Source organism: Choristoneura fumiferana, chromosome 14 (assembly GCF_025370935.1).
Source record: "Choristoneura fumiferana chromosome 14, NRCan_CFum_1, whole genome shotgun sequence".
In the NCBI taxonomy this organism is placed as follows: domain Eukaryota; kingdom Metazoa; phylum Arthropoda; class Insecta; order Lepidoptera; family Tortricidae; genus Choristoneura; species Choristoneura fumiferana.
Window position 1 is genome coordinate 14537641 of NC_133485.1, and position 17971 is coordinate 14555611.

General features: G+C 40.1%; 1 protein-coding gene across 2 annotated transcripts in view; it reads right to left on the bottom strand.

Annotated features, from left to right (window-relative positions):
• The window catches only part of LOC141435249 (protein fem-1 homolog B-like), a 34120-nt gene that overhangs the window by 5460 nt on the left and 10689 nt on the right, over window positions 1-17971 (bottom strand). Inside the window, exons 3-13 of one of the 2 annotated variants that reach the window (XM_074097906.1) lie at window positions 13453-13697; window positions 11816-11963; window positions 10214-10368; window positions 8795-8920; window positions 7736-7933; window positions 6444-6527; window positions 5695-5790; window positions 3584-3667; window positions 3191-3324; window positions 2235-2353; window positions 925-1044 (exon numbers count right to left, since the gene is read on the bottom strand). In XM_074097906.1, coding sequence (XP_073954007.1) covers window positions 925-1044; window positions 2235-2353; window positions 3191-3324; window positions 3584-3667; window positions 5695-5790; window positions 6444-6527; window positions 7736-7933; window positions 8795-8920; window positions 10214-10368; window positions 11816-11963; window positions 13453-13697 — 1509 coding nt within the window. Of the gene's footprint in view, window positions 1-924; window positions 1045-2234; window positions 2354-3190; window positions 3325-3583; window positions 3695-5694; window positions 5791-6443; window positions 6528-7735; window positions 7934-8794; window positions 8921-10213; window positions 10369-11815; window positions 11964-13452; window positions 13698-17971 lie in introns of both variants that reach the window. The other variant, XM_074097905.1, reaches the window with a different exon arrangement.

A 17971-nucleotide genomic window follows, 5' to 3' on the forward strand; every position in this document is an offset into this window, starting at 1 on the left:
AAAATGCCTTTTATTGTAAAGTAGCTTTTGCCCGCATTTTTCCGGGATAAAAAGTAGCCATTGTCACTCACTGGCCCATAAACGATCTCTATGCCAAAAATCACGACGATCCGTCGCTCCGTTTCGAAGTGAAAGACGAACAAACATACAAACACACACACTTTCGCATTTATAATATTAATAATATGTATGGATGTGTGAGTTGAAACGACGTTTTTGACAACATAGTGCAGGAAAAAATGAGTTAGACTGGCGTCCTTCTAAAATATAATAATAATGTATTGTATATGCAAGAATGTTTGTTTGTTACACATTCACGCTTAAAATACTGAACCGACCGTGCTGAAACTGGGTATGGCGAATGTTTGAGAGCCTGAGAAGGACATAGATCGAATGAGGGCTAAAAGTCAGGCGAAGTATCGCTAGATGGCGTTAGTATCGTGAGGTATTTTTGACGTTGCGGTCTTGCTTCCAATTGGCTAATAACTTTTTTTTTTTTTTTTTTAATTCGACTGGGTGGTAAACGATCAAGTGCGTCTCCTGATGGTAAGAGATCACTACCGCCCATAGACAACTGCAACACCTGGGTATTGCAGATGCGTTGCCAACCTAGAGGCCAAAGAAGGAATACCTCAAGTGCCAGTTATTACACCGGCTGTCTTACTCTCCACGCCGAAACACAACAGTGCAAGCACTGCTGCTTCATGGCAGGATTAGCGAGCAAGATGGTGGTAGCAATCCGGGCGGACCTTGCACAAGGTCCTACCACCTGCAAAAACCTAAAACTAAACTAAATGGGAATTATTGCCACGGGAATTTTGGAAATACCAAAAGCTCAATTTAACTGCTGTATCTAATGATTTACGCGTGCGATGCCGCGGGTAACCGCTAGTTTGTAGTATTAGTAAGTGGCAGTGATCATACCTCCGATGGCGGCAACAAGTGGCGTGATCCCGTCGCTGTCGACGGCGTCCACGTGCGCGCCGCGAGCTAGCAACTCGAACACCACGCATCGCAACGCCTCCGCCCACTGCTCCCGGGAGTCTGATAAAACAAAATATCTGTCTGAACGAGCAAATAAAAGAATACATGCATCTAAAAGTCTCGGCGACATTTGTATATGTATAGGTTGAGGGCGGGAAGAGACGCTGAATGCGATCACGAGCGCCCGCGCGTTAGACAATAATGCCTTAGGACAATACAATACAAATACAATACAAATATTCTTTATTGCACACCATAAAGCAGTACAAAAAACTTAGGACTTTACTTTTTTTTTGTTTTCTATACAAATATCAGTCGCGGCGAGCTCATTCCGTGGTCGCCTACATACAAAATACGCTCGCTGCTCGCAAGTCAGATAAGGCCCTAATTATCAAAAGTAGTGACGAATGTGACGATATTGTTTTTCATTATTCTGTGCTTGTTTTTTTTTTTTTTATACGACTGGATGGCAAACGAGCAAGTGGGTCTCCTGATGGTAAGAGATCACCACCGCCCATAAACATCTGCAACACCAGGGGTATTGCAGACGCGTTGCCAACCTAGAGGCCTAAGATGGGATACCTCACGTGCCAGTAATTTCACCGGCTGTCTTACTCTCCACGCCGAAACACAACAATGCAAGCACTGCTGCTTCACGGCAGGATTAGCGAGCAAGATGGTGGTAGCAATCCGGGCGGACCTTGCACAAGGTCCTACCACCTGCAAAATCTTGTATCATCATCATCAGCCTATAGCAGTCCACTGCTGGACATAGGCCTCCCCCAAAAAGCGCCATTTCGCCCTGTCCTCGGCTAGACGCATCCAGCTTCTACCAGCAGCCTTTCGCAAATCGTCACTCCACCTGGCCGGAGGGCGCCCTACACTACGTTTGCCAAGACGCGGTCTCCACTCAAGAACTCGTTTACTCCAGCGGTTGTCGGTTCTTCGACAGATATGACCAGCCCACTGCTACTTCAACTTGCTAATAAAGCTATGTCGATGACCTGTGCTTGTATGGACCGATCAAATTAGGGACTCCAGGTCACCGAGGTTTAGCTCCGTCGTCAGAGGTGCCATGGACAGAAGCCGATGGAAACAAATAACCCATTCCAAATGTAGACCGCCCGTTGATCACCACGATCCTCAGTCATGAGGGTACGACTGGAATGGATGGTACTTGTATGTACTATTGCACAAATTTAGTCAAAGGAACGTTCCGTTCGTTTGTCCCATGCTTTACACGTATGTACCTGGTACAAGCTGGTATGAAATAAGCGCAACGTGTAAAGCCGTGCGTCGCGCGTCGTCCGCCGCATCTATTTCCACGCCGCAGTCTAGGAGGAGCCGCGTCGTCCGCGTACAAGGAAACCTGCGCGAGAAAGATTGTGTTGAACAAGTTCAAGTTCAAAGAACAAGAGCTTGCTTCTGGGTAAAATGTATGTAATGTATAATGTAAATAAAAAAAAAAAATATCAGGGGACACTTGACACCAGGTTTTTTTAATACTTTTTTGGTTCCAGCCCTGAAGGGTAAGGGAAATTGATTTATGCTTAAGAAAGGTGCAATGTTCGTATTTGCTTGTAGGTATTTTAACAGTACTGTGTGTCGGTTTCACTGTTTGGTGTTTTTTTTCTATGTGCAGTGTATGCAGTTCTGATGGTCCCAAAGGAAGACGAAGACGAGGAAGACGAAAAGGAAGACCAGCGCTGTTCGCAAGGGCATTTCGTGACCGTGATACTTATTTTTATTTTTTGTAATGTCACGAATAAATGTCGGTCAATCAACTTTTTCTTGTTTGTTATTCTGTCCGTTGGGGGTCATCCATAAAGGGTGGGGGGGTCAGGCGGTTTGTGACACAAAAACAAAACGATTGCCAATTTCATAGCAATACGTGTGACAAGGAGGAAAGGGGGGGGGGATAAAAAGGGTCAAAATTGTCCAAGAGACAACAGTAACACAGTTTCTTAAAAATACTGTCATACTAAAGGTATGCTACTAAGAGGTGCTTAGGAGATAGTCCATAAACTAATGGGTTTGTAACTACAACAAAAATGTACGCTGGATGAATTTTAAACAGAAAAAATATAGAAACTCGTGGTTTTAAACAGTTGTCCAGGGTACGTAAGAATGGAAAAGTTGATCGACCCATGTTTTTTTTTTTTTTTATATTTCGCCGTCCCTGGCCTGGGAGGTCAGGTAGACTCACTGGCACACGTCGCTGGTGTGGAAGTCGTCGACGGGCGTCCGTCTGTCCGCTGCGAGATGCAGCAGCGTCTGTCCGGAACGCAGCCGCGCGTCCCGCAGCCGGAATATCGCGCACCGGACCGCACTCGCCGTCTCCTAGACAGTACAGGAATAATAAATAAATATCACGGGAGTCTTGACATCAATTGACGGGTCAGGCTTGAAAAACACACTTTCTCTAAAAGTACACTTTCCGCTAAATTTATACTCCCAATAAGTACACTTTTCTAATGAGGGCACCTTCTGACCCCATCGGCCATCAGCCCTGCGAGCAATGTGCCCCGCCCACTGCCACTTCAGTTACGCAATTCTTCGGGCTGCCGGTAACCTTAGTTCTACTGCTATGATTTCTTACCTCGTTGTTATCGTCATTCTCCAACAGCCTGGCAGCCACGGCGACTAGGTACAGTGCTGTACGCACGTTGCTCTCGTATTCCTCCTGCAAACCGTATGCCCGGCACAAACTCTGAGATCAATACTTGTGCGGTCGACTGTACAACGCGCGACGTTAGTACATGCGGTGTCATATTATGAAATAGCAATTTGGAGGGCGACACAAGCTAGAGTGCCTTAATTTTAACTGACTTCAAAAAACAAGGTTGTCAATTCGGTTGTATTTTTTTTGTTTGATACCTCAGAAGTCGGTTAGAATTGTTCTTTTTGGAAGGGTAACTTTCCATTATGAAATAAATACCACCCCTGAAAATTGTTTGAAGTTTTTTTTTCGTAAATTTTTTTTGCTTAACTGACTGCCCAATAGCTCACTAAGATAAAAAAATACTAAAATATAATAAATAAACTCTGATACAACGAAGTAATAAAGTAAAATCGATTATACTTTACTGAAAAAAATGCTGAATCTTTTAACATTTTATTCGATTATTTTGCAATAAAAAATCACAAATAAATTCACAAAGTTTAACAGATCATGCGTTTATAACAAAAACTACATAATACGGTCTGTGTTGCGCAAAACATACAAAAAAATCAAGTTCAAAAAAACTGTATTGACAATACATACACACATAGTAATAAATAATAATGCTAGTGTCACAAATAAAGGATCGATCACACTGATGCTCTAAATACACGTGAAAACTCAAGGACGTTCCTTTTGCGTCACATTTTTATCGCGAATCGTCCACACTGCTGTAAAAAACTCTTGACTCACGGGAAACTAAAATGTATTAAGGGGATTGTGAAGTAAAATCAAGATCTAGCCTTTACATATAAACGGTGATGACGGTTTCCAATCCCTAAATATTATTAGATTTTGGCCAATTTCTGATAGGACTAAAGCGAAATAAACGCAATAGTTCCATCGAAGGAACAGCCAAATGAACTACCGCGAATAATCCGTTCAAAACTATCATTGTTGTTTTCAATATTAATTCGAGAGGTATCAATAATTTACTAGGTACACCAACTACATATTTACAATGGTGAAGCATGCCTACACGATTGTCATAGAATAGGACATCACTAACTGGGCACTAAAGTAAACTAAACATAAGAACAAAGCTTCGAAGGAAAAGATCACTTGTACATTTAGCCATCCACTGATTAAATTTATTTGACGATGTGACGCCGTCTCTGTTTGTTTTGTTTGAATAGACGGAGACGTCATCACATTTATCCGACAGTTAAAATTAATCAATGGGTGGTGAAACAGACCCTTGGGGTCTTTTTTTAGCCGTGATAGCATAGTTGTTCGACCTAATACCGGGCTCGCACCTCTTGAGTTTTTCGAAATTCGTGTGCGACATTACATTTGAACCACGAGCTTTAAAGTGAAGAAAAACATCGTGAGGAAACCTGCACATCGGACTGCAGAGCAATTCAATGGTGTGTGTGAAGTTCCCGATTCGCACTAGGCCAGCGTGGAAACTACGGCTCAAGCCCTTTCATTCTGAAAGAAGGCCTGTGCTGCTGTGCTCATCAGTGGGATATATAGGCTGGGCCGAAAAGTTTTACAGGCCTAACTTTGTAACATTACCGTGAAGGCATTCTGCCGCGGGCGAAACCGCGCGTTAAAACTAGTCATCATCCCAGCCTATATACGTCCCACTGCTGGGCACAGGCCTCCTCTCAGAACGAGAGGGCTTGGGCCGTAGTTCCCACGCGGGCCCAGTGCGATTTGGGAACTTCACACGCACCATTGAATTGCTTCGCAGGTTTGTGCAGGTTTCCTCACGATGTTTTCCTTCACCGCAAAGCTCGTGGTAAATTTCAAATGTAATTCCGCACATGAATTTCGAAAGGTGCTAGCCGGGGTTTGAACCCACGGCCCTCTGCTTGAGAGGCGATAGGTCAAACCACTAGGCAACCACGGCTGTATAAAAACTAACTAACAAAACTGTGTTAAAAATAGTAATCAATTAAAATGTAAAAGTATCCTATTCCTTCTCAGCTACAGACATAGATGGTATGGTAACATGACACAGTGTATAGGAAAAGGTGACTTACTGTTAAGGACTCTGGGTCATGATTCGCTTGCGGTGTTTCCAGTCTATTCGTGCCCCGCCTTAGCTCTTCTGCACATGCTTCTAATACGTAGAAAACCTAAAGAAAATACAAGTTTTATTTTATTAATAGTACATTGTGTCTTAAGGGCGGTAAATAAGGAATTACGAACGAGTCTATTAGAAGCCCGAAGACTGAGGGCTTTAATGAGTCGATGTTTGTAATTTAAGTACCGCCCGTGCGACATACATTAGGAATCCGTTAGTATTACTTATAATTATATTAGGTGCATTGTGTTAGCCAAATGTACGATAAATACTAACTTTTCGGACAAAATACGATGACAAAACATTATTGCATCTGTATTTGCCATTAATTATATCGTAGACGAGGTTATCAAATATTTCGGAGCAGCACTACATTTCAATATACTCGATACACTAGATAAAGTCAATAATAAGTAAAATAATAATAAGGTAAATAAGTCTTTATGAGAGTAGCGCAGGCCCCCTGCGACAGGGTTCCAACGGGTGTCGCGTGCGAGCTTCTCACGGTATATCACATTGTACAAACAAATTTTACAGACTCCTTAACTCAAAAAATATTTTTAATTTAAGATTAATCAAGTTAATCAGCATTTTTTTATTAAAATAAAGTTTAATTTTTTTTTATATATCAGAACATGCATTTGTCAAAACATGAGAGTAGCGACTTTTCAATAAATTCGGAACTTTATGGAGCGATCACTTTACCTGATCTAAAGGCAATTCTATTCCGATGTGAATCATTTGCGAGAACACTTGAGCAAACCTGAGCAAGTCTTTGACGACGGAAACCTGAAAACAAATAAATTATCTTATTCAATATGATGATGATGATTTAAAACTTTCGAGACACACAAAATTATTAAAATATCTACCATCATCAGTATGTAATGCAGCACCGTCCGTAATGGCGGCTGATGGCTGCGTTTCATCCCCAGAAATATACGAAGAATGTGTTCGTCATGCACCAATAGAAACGCTTCATTTATAGTTGAAACATTTTGAACTGAGCTCATGTATGCATTGTAGTCTTAAGTGGATGAGCTCAGTTCAAAATGTTTCAACTATACCTATACTCGCTCCACTCAGCTGTTTCTACTAGAGCTGTGCTAAACTCTAGAGTTGTCAAGTTAAGAGCGTTTATACCTGCTGAGCTGGCAACGTTGCATTTTTGTTAGTTTTTCTTGATTATTCCATAAAAATTAATGAAAATTAGCTGTTTTTAATATATAAGCTAATGTGTATACTCCAATAATTATGCGTGATACTTTTATTTTCTTTAAAAATTGTTAATAAACATTTGTTCGTTTTTAAAGAATATAAAAGTCTATCACGAATAATTGTTGCAGTAGACACTGTAGCAAACTCCTTGGAGTTTTGTACTTTTTGGTGTATTTTTTGTAAAGTTCTTTTTTTGTATATTTTTCTTTTATGTCTTACTTGTCATTATTGCTTTGTGTTGTGTGGTTATGTTATCAAGTCAAAATATTGCAGGTGGTAGGACCTTGTGCAAGGTTCGCCCGGATTGCTACCACCATCTTGCTCGTTAATCCTGCCGTGAAGCAGCAGTGCTTGCACTGTTGTGTTTCGGCGTGGAGAGTAAGACAGCCGGTGAAATTACTGGCACTTGAGTATCCCATCTTAGGCCTCTAGGTTGGCAACGCATCTGCAATCCCCCTGGTTGCAGGTGTCTATGGCGGTGGTGATCTCTTACCATCAGGAGAGCCACCTGCTCGTTTGCCATCCAATCGAATAAAAAAAAATAAAAAAATATGTATTTCAATTTTATCATATTATTTCTTCGTTTGCTTTTTAGTTATTACAGTCCATTCATACGTTTCAGACACATTTAGTTATATATTAAGAACAGTTCTATCAGACCACATTTTTGATTCTCATTAAATTTTATGGAACAATCGAGAAGAAACTAACAAAAATGCAACGTTGCCAGCTCAGCAGGTATAACTCTTATAGCTCTTAAACAGTAAGCGTAGACTCACCGAGTTATGCTGTCGCAGCAGAAGCGCGTGTCGCCACAGGGCGAGGCAGCGGTCGAAGCGGGCCTCGTCGGCGAACACGGCGCCGCGGAAGACGATAGGGTGCGGCAGGTCGGGGCAGCGGCGCCCTAACACGCGCTCGCGGACCGCCAGGCCCTCCATGTGTAAGCCGTGAGCGTTGCCGTGGAGGCGCTCCACTTCCTGAAATCGGTAATAAACCATCAACTAAAGACGCAACGGATACCCGGCCAGTATTCGGTATTCGGCCTATCCGGCGACAATTTTACTATTCAGCCGAATACCGGATAGTTGTATGTATTTTTTATGTGTTTATTTATGTATTTATTGATACCGTACTGAAGTAAAAAGAGCGCTTTCTTTCGTTGATAGCTTAAAAGTCCTTGAACAAGTTGCAACCTGCATGGTTTAAACAGCGGTACCATAGTCTAAAGACACAAAAAACTGTTTAATATTTATGATTTTTTTTGGAGTGTTTGTATTTTTAATTTCAACTCCAAATTTGTTACTTTTACGGTATCCCGTGAAACCACATCGAAAATAAAAAACTGTGACTCTTCCTGGCAACATTTGGATACAGAAACTAATACAAATACATCAAAATTGGTGGCGGAAATAAAACACAGAACAAAAACGATAATATCGAAAATACAAACTGAGACATGGATGCACAGAAAAACCAGAAAGAGACCACTGGGAATCGAACCCAGGTCCTTAGCATTCCGTGCTGCGTGCTATAACCCCTACACCACTGCTGGACAGGAATCTAGACACGATTTTTTCCTATGCATACATATCTCAGGTTGCTTATTTCTACTTTGCTACTTAAGCAGCAGCACTAGCGACATCTATGTGGCGTCGACAGACGTCACACTCTTTCGGAACCAACCGCTCACCCACAACTGTTTAATATTTATCTGCCCATTTGGTTCTGGCCTCTGGCGATCCCAACCTCTCTCAAAGACTAGGAATAGTTCAGAGATATAGACAGAAATAGAAAGAAAAACTACAAAGTGATTGTGAATGTGTCACGTGAAAGCAAACCTGTAGTGTGGTGCTCTCTTTCCAATTATCGTAGGCCGGTATAGGATCTGCAGGTTTCTTCAACAAAATCCCATATCGCGTATCGTATCGCATCGCCATGGCTCTGCGCAAGTACTGATATGCCATCTGAAAAAAGTAGTATAAACTATAACAATCATTTACATCGCGTGATTGTTACATTGTTTTTACAGTTAAGGCCTGTTGGAACCGACATTTTCATTTGTTGATCAAAGTTCCATCCTACTAATATTATAAAAGTGAATGTTTGTGAGTATGGGTGTATGTGTCTGTGTGTGTATGCTTGTTGCTCTGTTAGAATCTTGAAATTTGGCACAATTATTTTTAGTGCAACGTCAGTGAAAACCACGATATAACTTTTTGGAATTCCCATGGGAATTCAGTGAAACCCCGGAATTACAATTCAAATGCTGAATCTAATATGAATATCTATTTATTGTTAGCAGAACCCCACTCCATAGTAATATACACGCAGTTTGGGGTTATTTTAGATGGTTATTGCATTGGCTTAGATAGAGAGAAATCAACAAATAAGATTTCCGACTTTTCTTAATGATTTACGCGTACAAAGCGGCGGGTGAACACTAGTAATAAATAGACTAAAGAACAAAAACTCTGCAGCCTTCCGTCACCACTTCCCACACCACTCGCGGCGGGGTAACAAAATACCACAGAATATATAATAGTACTAACGTACAGAATGGCCACACTCCGCCCCGCACCGGTTCGAGTTACCCCACCCCTCAAGCGCAGATTGCAGGAAAACCGCAGGAAAGCAGTCGGGTGCGCAACGCGATATACATTATTGGAGTAGACACATTAACTTATATATTAAGAAGAGTTCTATCAGAGCATATTTTTAATTTCATTAAATTTTTATTGGAATAATCGAGAAAAACTAACAAAATGCATCGTGACTGTACCAATCGAGTAAAGTAATACTACTAAATTAGATTTTATGTCAGCCGCACGGCACTAAGTTCGGGAGCAATAATTTTGCGAAATGGTAACGGTACCCTCCCTACTTCCTTTTATAAATAAATAATGATTTCTGAAATTATCGCAAATAATACACTAATACAAGTTTGTAGTCGTATATCTATTGTAATTGAAAATAATAATGCTTAAATACACAGACAGACACATTTTAAGCAGGTTTAAATAAATAGGTAAGATTAACGATTACAGTTATTTGCACATCTAAGCCATACCTACATATCACCTACCCTTAAACCTACCTTTAAATGTCATTGGTAGTAGATACTTATAGTACTAAGGTTTTGCGATAGTCAGCCCTGTGTATCTTACGCACACATTGACGCGTGTACAGACGACGTCGTGCTTATGTAGATTCAAGAACGCGTATTTTGTACGTCGTGGCCGCCGTGTGACAATACTCACCCTCAGGCAGTAATACTCTTTGTCGTTGGCAAATGAGGCCCCCAAGAGTTCGTAGGCCTCAATGGCCTGTGCGCGAGTAACTTCGGGCCGGGCCGCCAGTAGTTCCACAACAGACGCACGCGCACGCTCCGCCGCGCACTGCAGTGGGGTCATACCTTAAAAAAAACAGTAAATAAGTAGCGTGGGGCAATTTAGATCATCGACATAGCCTTAAACTAAAATCGTGAAAGGTACCATCAACCAAATAAGTGGTCTATCAATTTTCAAACAAGTTCCTATCAAATGAATATGTCGCTAAAGTCGAACTTTCAAGTTGACAGACACGTCTATTAGCATTATTTTTTTGACATGCAAACGATTATCAACTCTAGGGTGGTAGACCACATATTTGGCTGATGGTACATTATACAGGCTCGATCAACCAGTTCGTTCGCTTTACGGCAATGGCAAATTAATACAACTTGCACGAGTTTTATAGGAGCTCTAAACCGGGCTTAAAGAAAGCTGGTATACTGTTGGGTTGGAGCTAGATAACCAGACATTTACAGCCTTATTCATAAAAAGTTAGAGCCTCCTTGAAGGCTCCTTGAAGGCCCGATGCTAAAAAACATGATTCATAAACGTCTGTTAGCGCTAATCAGTCGATCAAGGCTCTGCTAAAGTTAGCGGACCGTAGACCCTCCTTTATCTCCCTGCTAAGTCACAAAATGGCCGCCACAAGTTTGAACAGCTGACTTTGACAAGAGCAAAAAACCATACCGAAGATATTTTAGTGAAGGGTGAAGTTACGCAAAGATTAAAAAAAAAACCAGGAAAAAATATTTTCAGGATTTGTATTTAAAATCCTCTAAATTAGCAGCAATAAATTAACAATAAGTATGAAAAAAAAAATAGGATGATTAACACAATTATGGCTTTTTGCACAACATAAACATGCGGATCGGAAATGGCGGGAAAACAAACTTCTCGCTTTTTATTTTTTTCCTGCTAATTTGCTGTCACTGCTGTCAACTTTTTTTTTTTTAATTATCGATTAGGCCATTTTTTGTCTTTGATTTGCCAAGGTGGCCAACATAACGAGTCTAATCAGTCTATCAGCGGCTCAACAACTAGCAGACTGCTAGCAAGCGTTTATGAATCATACTTCTTGACAACCGTCTGACAAGCTTAATCAGTCTGCTAAGTAACAGACCGATCAAACCTCAATTAAGGATTTTTTATGAATAAGGCTGTTAGGGTGCAGATTTAAAACACAGGTAAGGAGTTCCTATATCACTAAACTCAATTATCGATGTCTTTCCCACATCATGATGTGATCATTCCTAGATTAGAACCAGCAAAAAGTTGCAAAACCCCAGACTATGTCACTTCAAAGTTCAATATCTCAAAAACGGCTGAACCGATTTTGATGAAACACGTCTAAGAACCATCGCTAGAAACCCTGCTTTCAAATAAAAAAAACCCGCATTCAACGGTCCACCCGTTTAAGAGCTACGGTGCCACAGACAGACACACATAGCGGTCAAACTTATAACACCCCTCTTTTTCCGTCGGGGGTTAAAAATACGATGGAAAACCATTTTGCACTACATCTGTACGTACCATTCTGATTGGTTAGTATTTTAGCGTTGTGATCGATTAGGGAGCAAACCACCGCCACGTGGCCGCACTCCGCGGCGAAGTGCAAAGCCGTAGCGCCACATAGCGCCCTCTCGTCCACTCTAGCGCCATTGTCTAGGAGAAATTGTACCTGGAACAAGGAAATATTGATTATATTAAACTGTTTAAAGGAAAGATAAGCCGGAGTGAAGGATTGAACGTTGTACTTCTTATCGTAACACAGCAGCACAGTATTTTTTTTTAACCTTTTGAACGACACCAAAGCAATAATAGACGCCAAAGACAATAAAAAAATCTGAAATCGTTACATAAGCGCCATGAAATGCCCACATGGCACCCACATGGCACGATTTTTCAGCTGTCGTGTTTTGCTGACTGTGGCGTTCACACATCTTAAAACATACGAAATATATGTAGATAATTGCAAATTGTCAATTAGTTGGACAGAGAGAGAGACTTGATATGTCATATTCTGACGTAATATGACAGAACGACTACAGAAAGTCCATAGTAAAATTTCATTTTTTTTTCAAAGAGATGGAACGCAAATATATTTGCTCGTTACTTCCTTATTTTCAATAGACGTTGATGATTTTGACGTATTTCGTTTTATTTTCCCGTTTGTATCACCATGTTATATAGCACTATATATGTCCGGTCTCAACTCATTTACATACATTTTCACTCACTCACTCACTTATCACCACTCCACATTTTTTTACCAAATTGTTGTAAATAGTTATTTTTTAATTTTTAATAAAATTGTTATTCCGTTTATTTTGTTGTTTTGTTGTTTAGGTTAGGCTTTTTCTTATTAATTGTCGCTTCACGACATTTTGACTCATATGAGTACTCCCTAGTGCTGTATTATTTCTCGACTGGGTAGATTCCTGGGTTAAAAAATATTTTTAGGCCGTCAGTTCGATGACCATAAAATGTTGGACGCGAAAGTACCTATGTTTTCCATTTGTCAGTCAAACAAAAAATTACTAAGATGAAACGCGTCAAAATTCGAGAGTCGGGCCCTTGACGTCACACAAAATAAAAACTGTGCCTAGGTGTGACGTCACACGCAACTTTAACCGACTATTGACAAGATTTCATATTTCTAAGACTATAATTTGATTCGTTCTCTGTATTCTGTTTGGAAAGAGAAAAACGCTGATATTTTTAAAATTTCGCTACAACTATTAATTATTATTTTTTTTTTAAGATGTGCTTATTCTAAAAGGGCGTAACTCCAAAACTACCACACAATAGATCCATTACTTTTGTCTAGTCTCTTAAAAAAAAGATCACGTAAATCTGACGTAGACGTTGCATAGAGACGTTGCCAAAATTATGACAGCTCCTTTTTCTGGTGAAAAGGGCAAAGGAAACATATCTATTATGTGGTAGTGTTGGCAAATTCAGACATATTTTTTAAATATGGAGAAATCAATTATAATAAATATTTTCCCATGTTCAGGAGGCAAAACTCTTTCGATTCCTGTAGTAATTTACAGGTGTTAAAAAAATGAAATCTTGTCAATTGTGGATGATTTTCTGTTTCATTGGAACTTTATTGAAAATCTAATTGAACTAATATATATTTTAAGAAATCTAGCCCATATACTCACCACATCCAAATGTCCCTTATACGCGGCGATCATAAGACAGGTGTTGTTATACTTGTTAGCCTTATGTATGTCTGCCCCGTGCCGCACCAAGTATTTCACTATGTCGAGTCTGCCGTCAAAGCATGCTGCGCGGAGCGGTGTGCTCAGTGTCTTCGTAGCATGATTCACGTTAGCGCCTGCGCGGACGAGGCGCTTCACTATGCCTAGGTGGCCGGCGCCCGCTGCGCACCATAGTGCTGTGGCACCTGGAAAATAATTTTGGGTCAATTTTTACTGAAATGTGAACAATGGGCCTCATTAGAAGACGGGGGCAAGGGGGGCGTCCCACCCCGGGCGGCACTTTCAGGGGGCGGCTAAATTTCATCCCACTAATATTAGTGCGAAAGTTTGTAAGTCTGTTTGTTTGTTTGTTACCTCATCACGTCTAAACAGCTAATTCGATTTAGATTTAATTCTGTATACAGGTAGTTTGAGTCCCGGGGAAGCATATAGGATAGTTTTTATCCCGAAAATGTACATAGATCCCGCGGGATAGCGATAAACGAATTCTACGCACTTCACTTCTCCCTTTGTCTATGGTTTTAATTTCTTAATTTCTTTTTTTTTTTATTTTTTTTTCTCCGTCTGACTGGGGCAAAGGAACTGGCTCATGCATACATGTTTATTTAACGTTTGGGCTCTACAGAAAACCAGCGTTACTGCACATAATGTGCGGCAACACATGCTGAGTGGAGGCCTTTTTTGGTATCCTGCCGTGTCACCTAGTAACATAGAAAGTCTTAGTTTTAGATGGTACTTTTTGGAGCCAAAATAAACTTTTCTTTCTTTCTTTCTTTCTTCTTTCTTTACGCAGACGGAGTCGCGAGTGACAGCTAGTTCGATAGTAAACAATCTTGATAACATCAATCATCGTCATTTGATGACTGACATCTTGAGAGTTGCGGGCAACCGGATGCAAGTGGCGAGTAGACGTTCATTGTGGCAGGCGCGGATCCAGGCCTCAAAAAAAGGTTGTGGTCACAGCCACCCGAAAATAGGTCAAGTGCGAGTCGGAGCGTGAACTAGCTCATGAAAAATCATGACTCATGCATGACCGACTTTTGAATATGATTATTTCCCTTTTTCCTCGCATCAAGACATTGGCCATCCAAGCATCTCGATAGACCGTGAAAGTGTGTCGTCACAAGTTTATTAGGGTTGTGGTTGTGGGGATGCCCATCGTGCCCACAACGGTGGATCCGCCCTTGCATTGTGGCATTCTAAGGGGGAGGTATTTGTTCAGCATTGGACGTCTTCCGGCTGATGATGATGATGATGATGATGATGATAATGACATACTTAACTCTACATCGGTAACATCATTTTCGACATCTTGCGTCCTGACAATTACCAATTATAACCATAATCTTCTTCTTCCTAAAACTCTTCTTTAAGTCCTATAAAATTCATAAGTAAATCATCTTACTTAATTGTGACGACTAGATGGCCTAGTGGTTAGAGAACCTGACTACGAAGCTTGTGGTCCCGGGTTCAATTCCCGTGTCGGGGCAGATATTTGTATGAAAAATACGAATGTTTGTTCTCGGGTCTTGGGTGTTTAATATGTATTTAATATGTATGTATCTATCTATATAATTATATTTATCCGTTGCTTAGTACCCATAACACAAGCTTTGCTAAGCTTACTTTGGGACTAGGTCAATTGGTGTGAATTGTCCCGTGATATTTATTTATTTATTTAATTAATTTAATCACATTTAAAGGTACCGTCAGCAATGACTAATAAAGGAACAGCTGTCGGCACATACGCTATCAACGTATTAATTCCACTCAATCATAAAGGCAAACAAAGAACGATCTGGAATCCAGCCAAGATTCGAAAGCACGTCGGTACAGTCACGTCTAAAAATATGTATACAAAAACAAGGTTGCATAAATATGTAGTCATACATTGTATCAAAAATTTATCTATTACTGACACCAAAAATTGTATTCATTAAACTTTTTCAGTATTATGTAATCACAAAATGCTTCAGAAAGTTGCATACTTAAATAAATTCCATTTAAATGTATCCACTTCGTAGGCAAAATAAGTATACATGAATGGGTTCCATATACATATAACCACACCAATTTGGCAAATATTTGTATACGCCGTTTGATTCATAAATATGTAAACACGATTTGATATTTTGATTCGTTTTGAAGAATTACTGTTTTGTTAAGATTACATGTCTGTCTCTTTCGTAACCTGCATGCGGGCAGGGACATACATACTACGAATCCATACTCCATTAAAATAATATTATATACTGGTGACCCGTTCGGCACAACACGGTTACGGTATACATAGACACCGTGAATCACACTATTTATTTGTGAAAACCGCATCAAAATCCGTTGCGTAGTTTGAAAGATCTAAGCGTACAGACAAAAAAAGCGACTTTGTTTTATACTATGGAGTGATGAATTGAAAGTAACTCTGTCTGTTCCGGTATCACGTCGAAACCGATTGGTTTCGACTGTCAAGGGGCTGAACATAGGGTACTTAGTTTTTATCTCCAAAAGCAACCCTCAAGGGGAGAAAATGGGGATGAACTGACTGGAGTGAGCTGGATGAAATTTGGTATGGATGGATATATTAATTTTTTTATACACCATCAAGATCACCAAATACTTGGAAACGTCCAGAGTGGTCATTAATATCGACTAAGCCAAAGCGATCAAGTTGTTCGGGTCATCCACTGAGGACAGATCCACTGAAGCATCTATAATTTGCAATCTTTAATCATTGTAATTTTAATTATAGAAGACAGCTTCTGAATGACTAGCCAGCTCCTGCTTCACGTCGATATTCTGTGAGAGTGTGGTACTACCCCGGTCGAGCCCGCCCATTCGTACTGCAAACCAAGAACTGGCTACAGTGCGGCTCTACCACTAACAATTAACAATATAATTAAAATAAAAACAAAAAAATGCTTAGTGCACCTTTCTGAGAATGACCCTAAACTGAAATACTCAATATTTACAAGTCAATTCAATCTAAGGACTGTCAAGTGCGTCATAGAATAATCGTGAGATAGACGTATGCAGTGACAAGTCCGCACTGTTTTCGTGAATTGTCAAATCAGTTAAATATACAACTTACGATTCTATGCCAGTCAGACAAGGTTTGTTGTTGCAGTCTGGATACATATTATGAATCAAACGGCGTATACAATATTTGCCAAATTGGTGTGGTTATATGTATATGGAACCCATTCATGTATACTTATTTTTGCCTACGAGGTGGATACATTTAAATGGAATTTATTTAAGTATGCAACTTTCTGAAGCATTTTGTGATTTACATAATACTGAAACAGTTTAATGAATACAATTTTTGGTGTCAGTAATAGATACATATTTATGATGAAAATGTGTGGCTACATATTTTTCAATTTTATTTTTGTATACATACTTTTAGACGTGACTGTACAAGTCCGTGTTTCGTGTAACCGTGTATTCATTTGTTTCAGGGGGCAAATATGAAATTCGAAAATAGAAGTTCGTATCGTACCGTTCCTCTCGCTCTCGTTTTAAATAATATAAGCGTGAGCGGGACGGCAAGATACGAAGTCCGAATTTAGCACTTCGTAGTAGGGCCTGGGATGAGTGTACAGATCAATCAGGATTAAGGGCGTTAAATGTCAACGGCACGTGTGAAAGCGGTGTATGTGGTGACAGTCGCAATGTGCGTACATGAAGTTAGCGACGGCCATAATAGCTTGTTTTAGAGTAAAATTTTAAGCTAAAGAGGCCATATTGTCTAAAGCGGCTGACGTTCGCTATCGCATTCACCATCTCTTTTTACTCTCATACCGTGTGACAGCACAACGATTGAGATTCCAAATGTGTTAGACAATAAACCTCTGTTTAGACTTGCAAGAAAAATAATGCATGTTGCAATATACATATACCTGAATAAAAAAAATAATAAAAAAATATTATTATTATTACATTGCGAGGTCGTAAAGAAAACTAGTTTGAAGTGGTCAATAGAGCGCAGCAATGTAGGTAATGCTACTTGCACATTTTTAAAGGGTTAAGAACCGAATTAGGGGTGGACTTTCTGGGAATTGTTTTTTTATCTTGGAGAAATAACACTTTAAATTGACGTAAGACGGGCCTCAACATGAATAGTGATATTAGTAGCCCTGGAGGGAGATGGAGAATTTTCATTTTATTTTTATTTGTTCGCTGTTTCTTTAAAAACCAATGAAGGAAATCGACAAGTGCCAACAACTACGGCTTTTCCCCGGTTTGTTTTTAAACTCGAAAGAAGTCGTCATTAAAATCGACTCGCTCACGAGTTTCTAATTTGAGCCTGCCACGTGGCGTGCGAACAAGTCAACGCGTCTGTTTACAAGAGTTGGGATCTCTTTGTTTGGGGCGAGACTTGACAAAATTATGTGCAGAAACGAGTCCATTGTTTGTACTTGAGAAATGTACTTTTAGACAGTCATCTACGCATAATTAT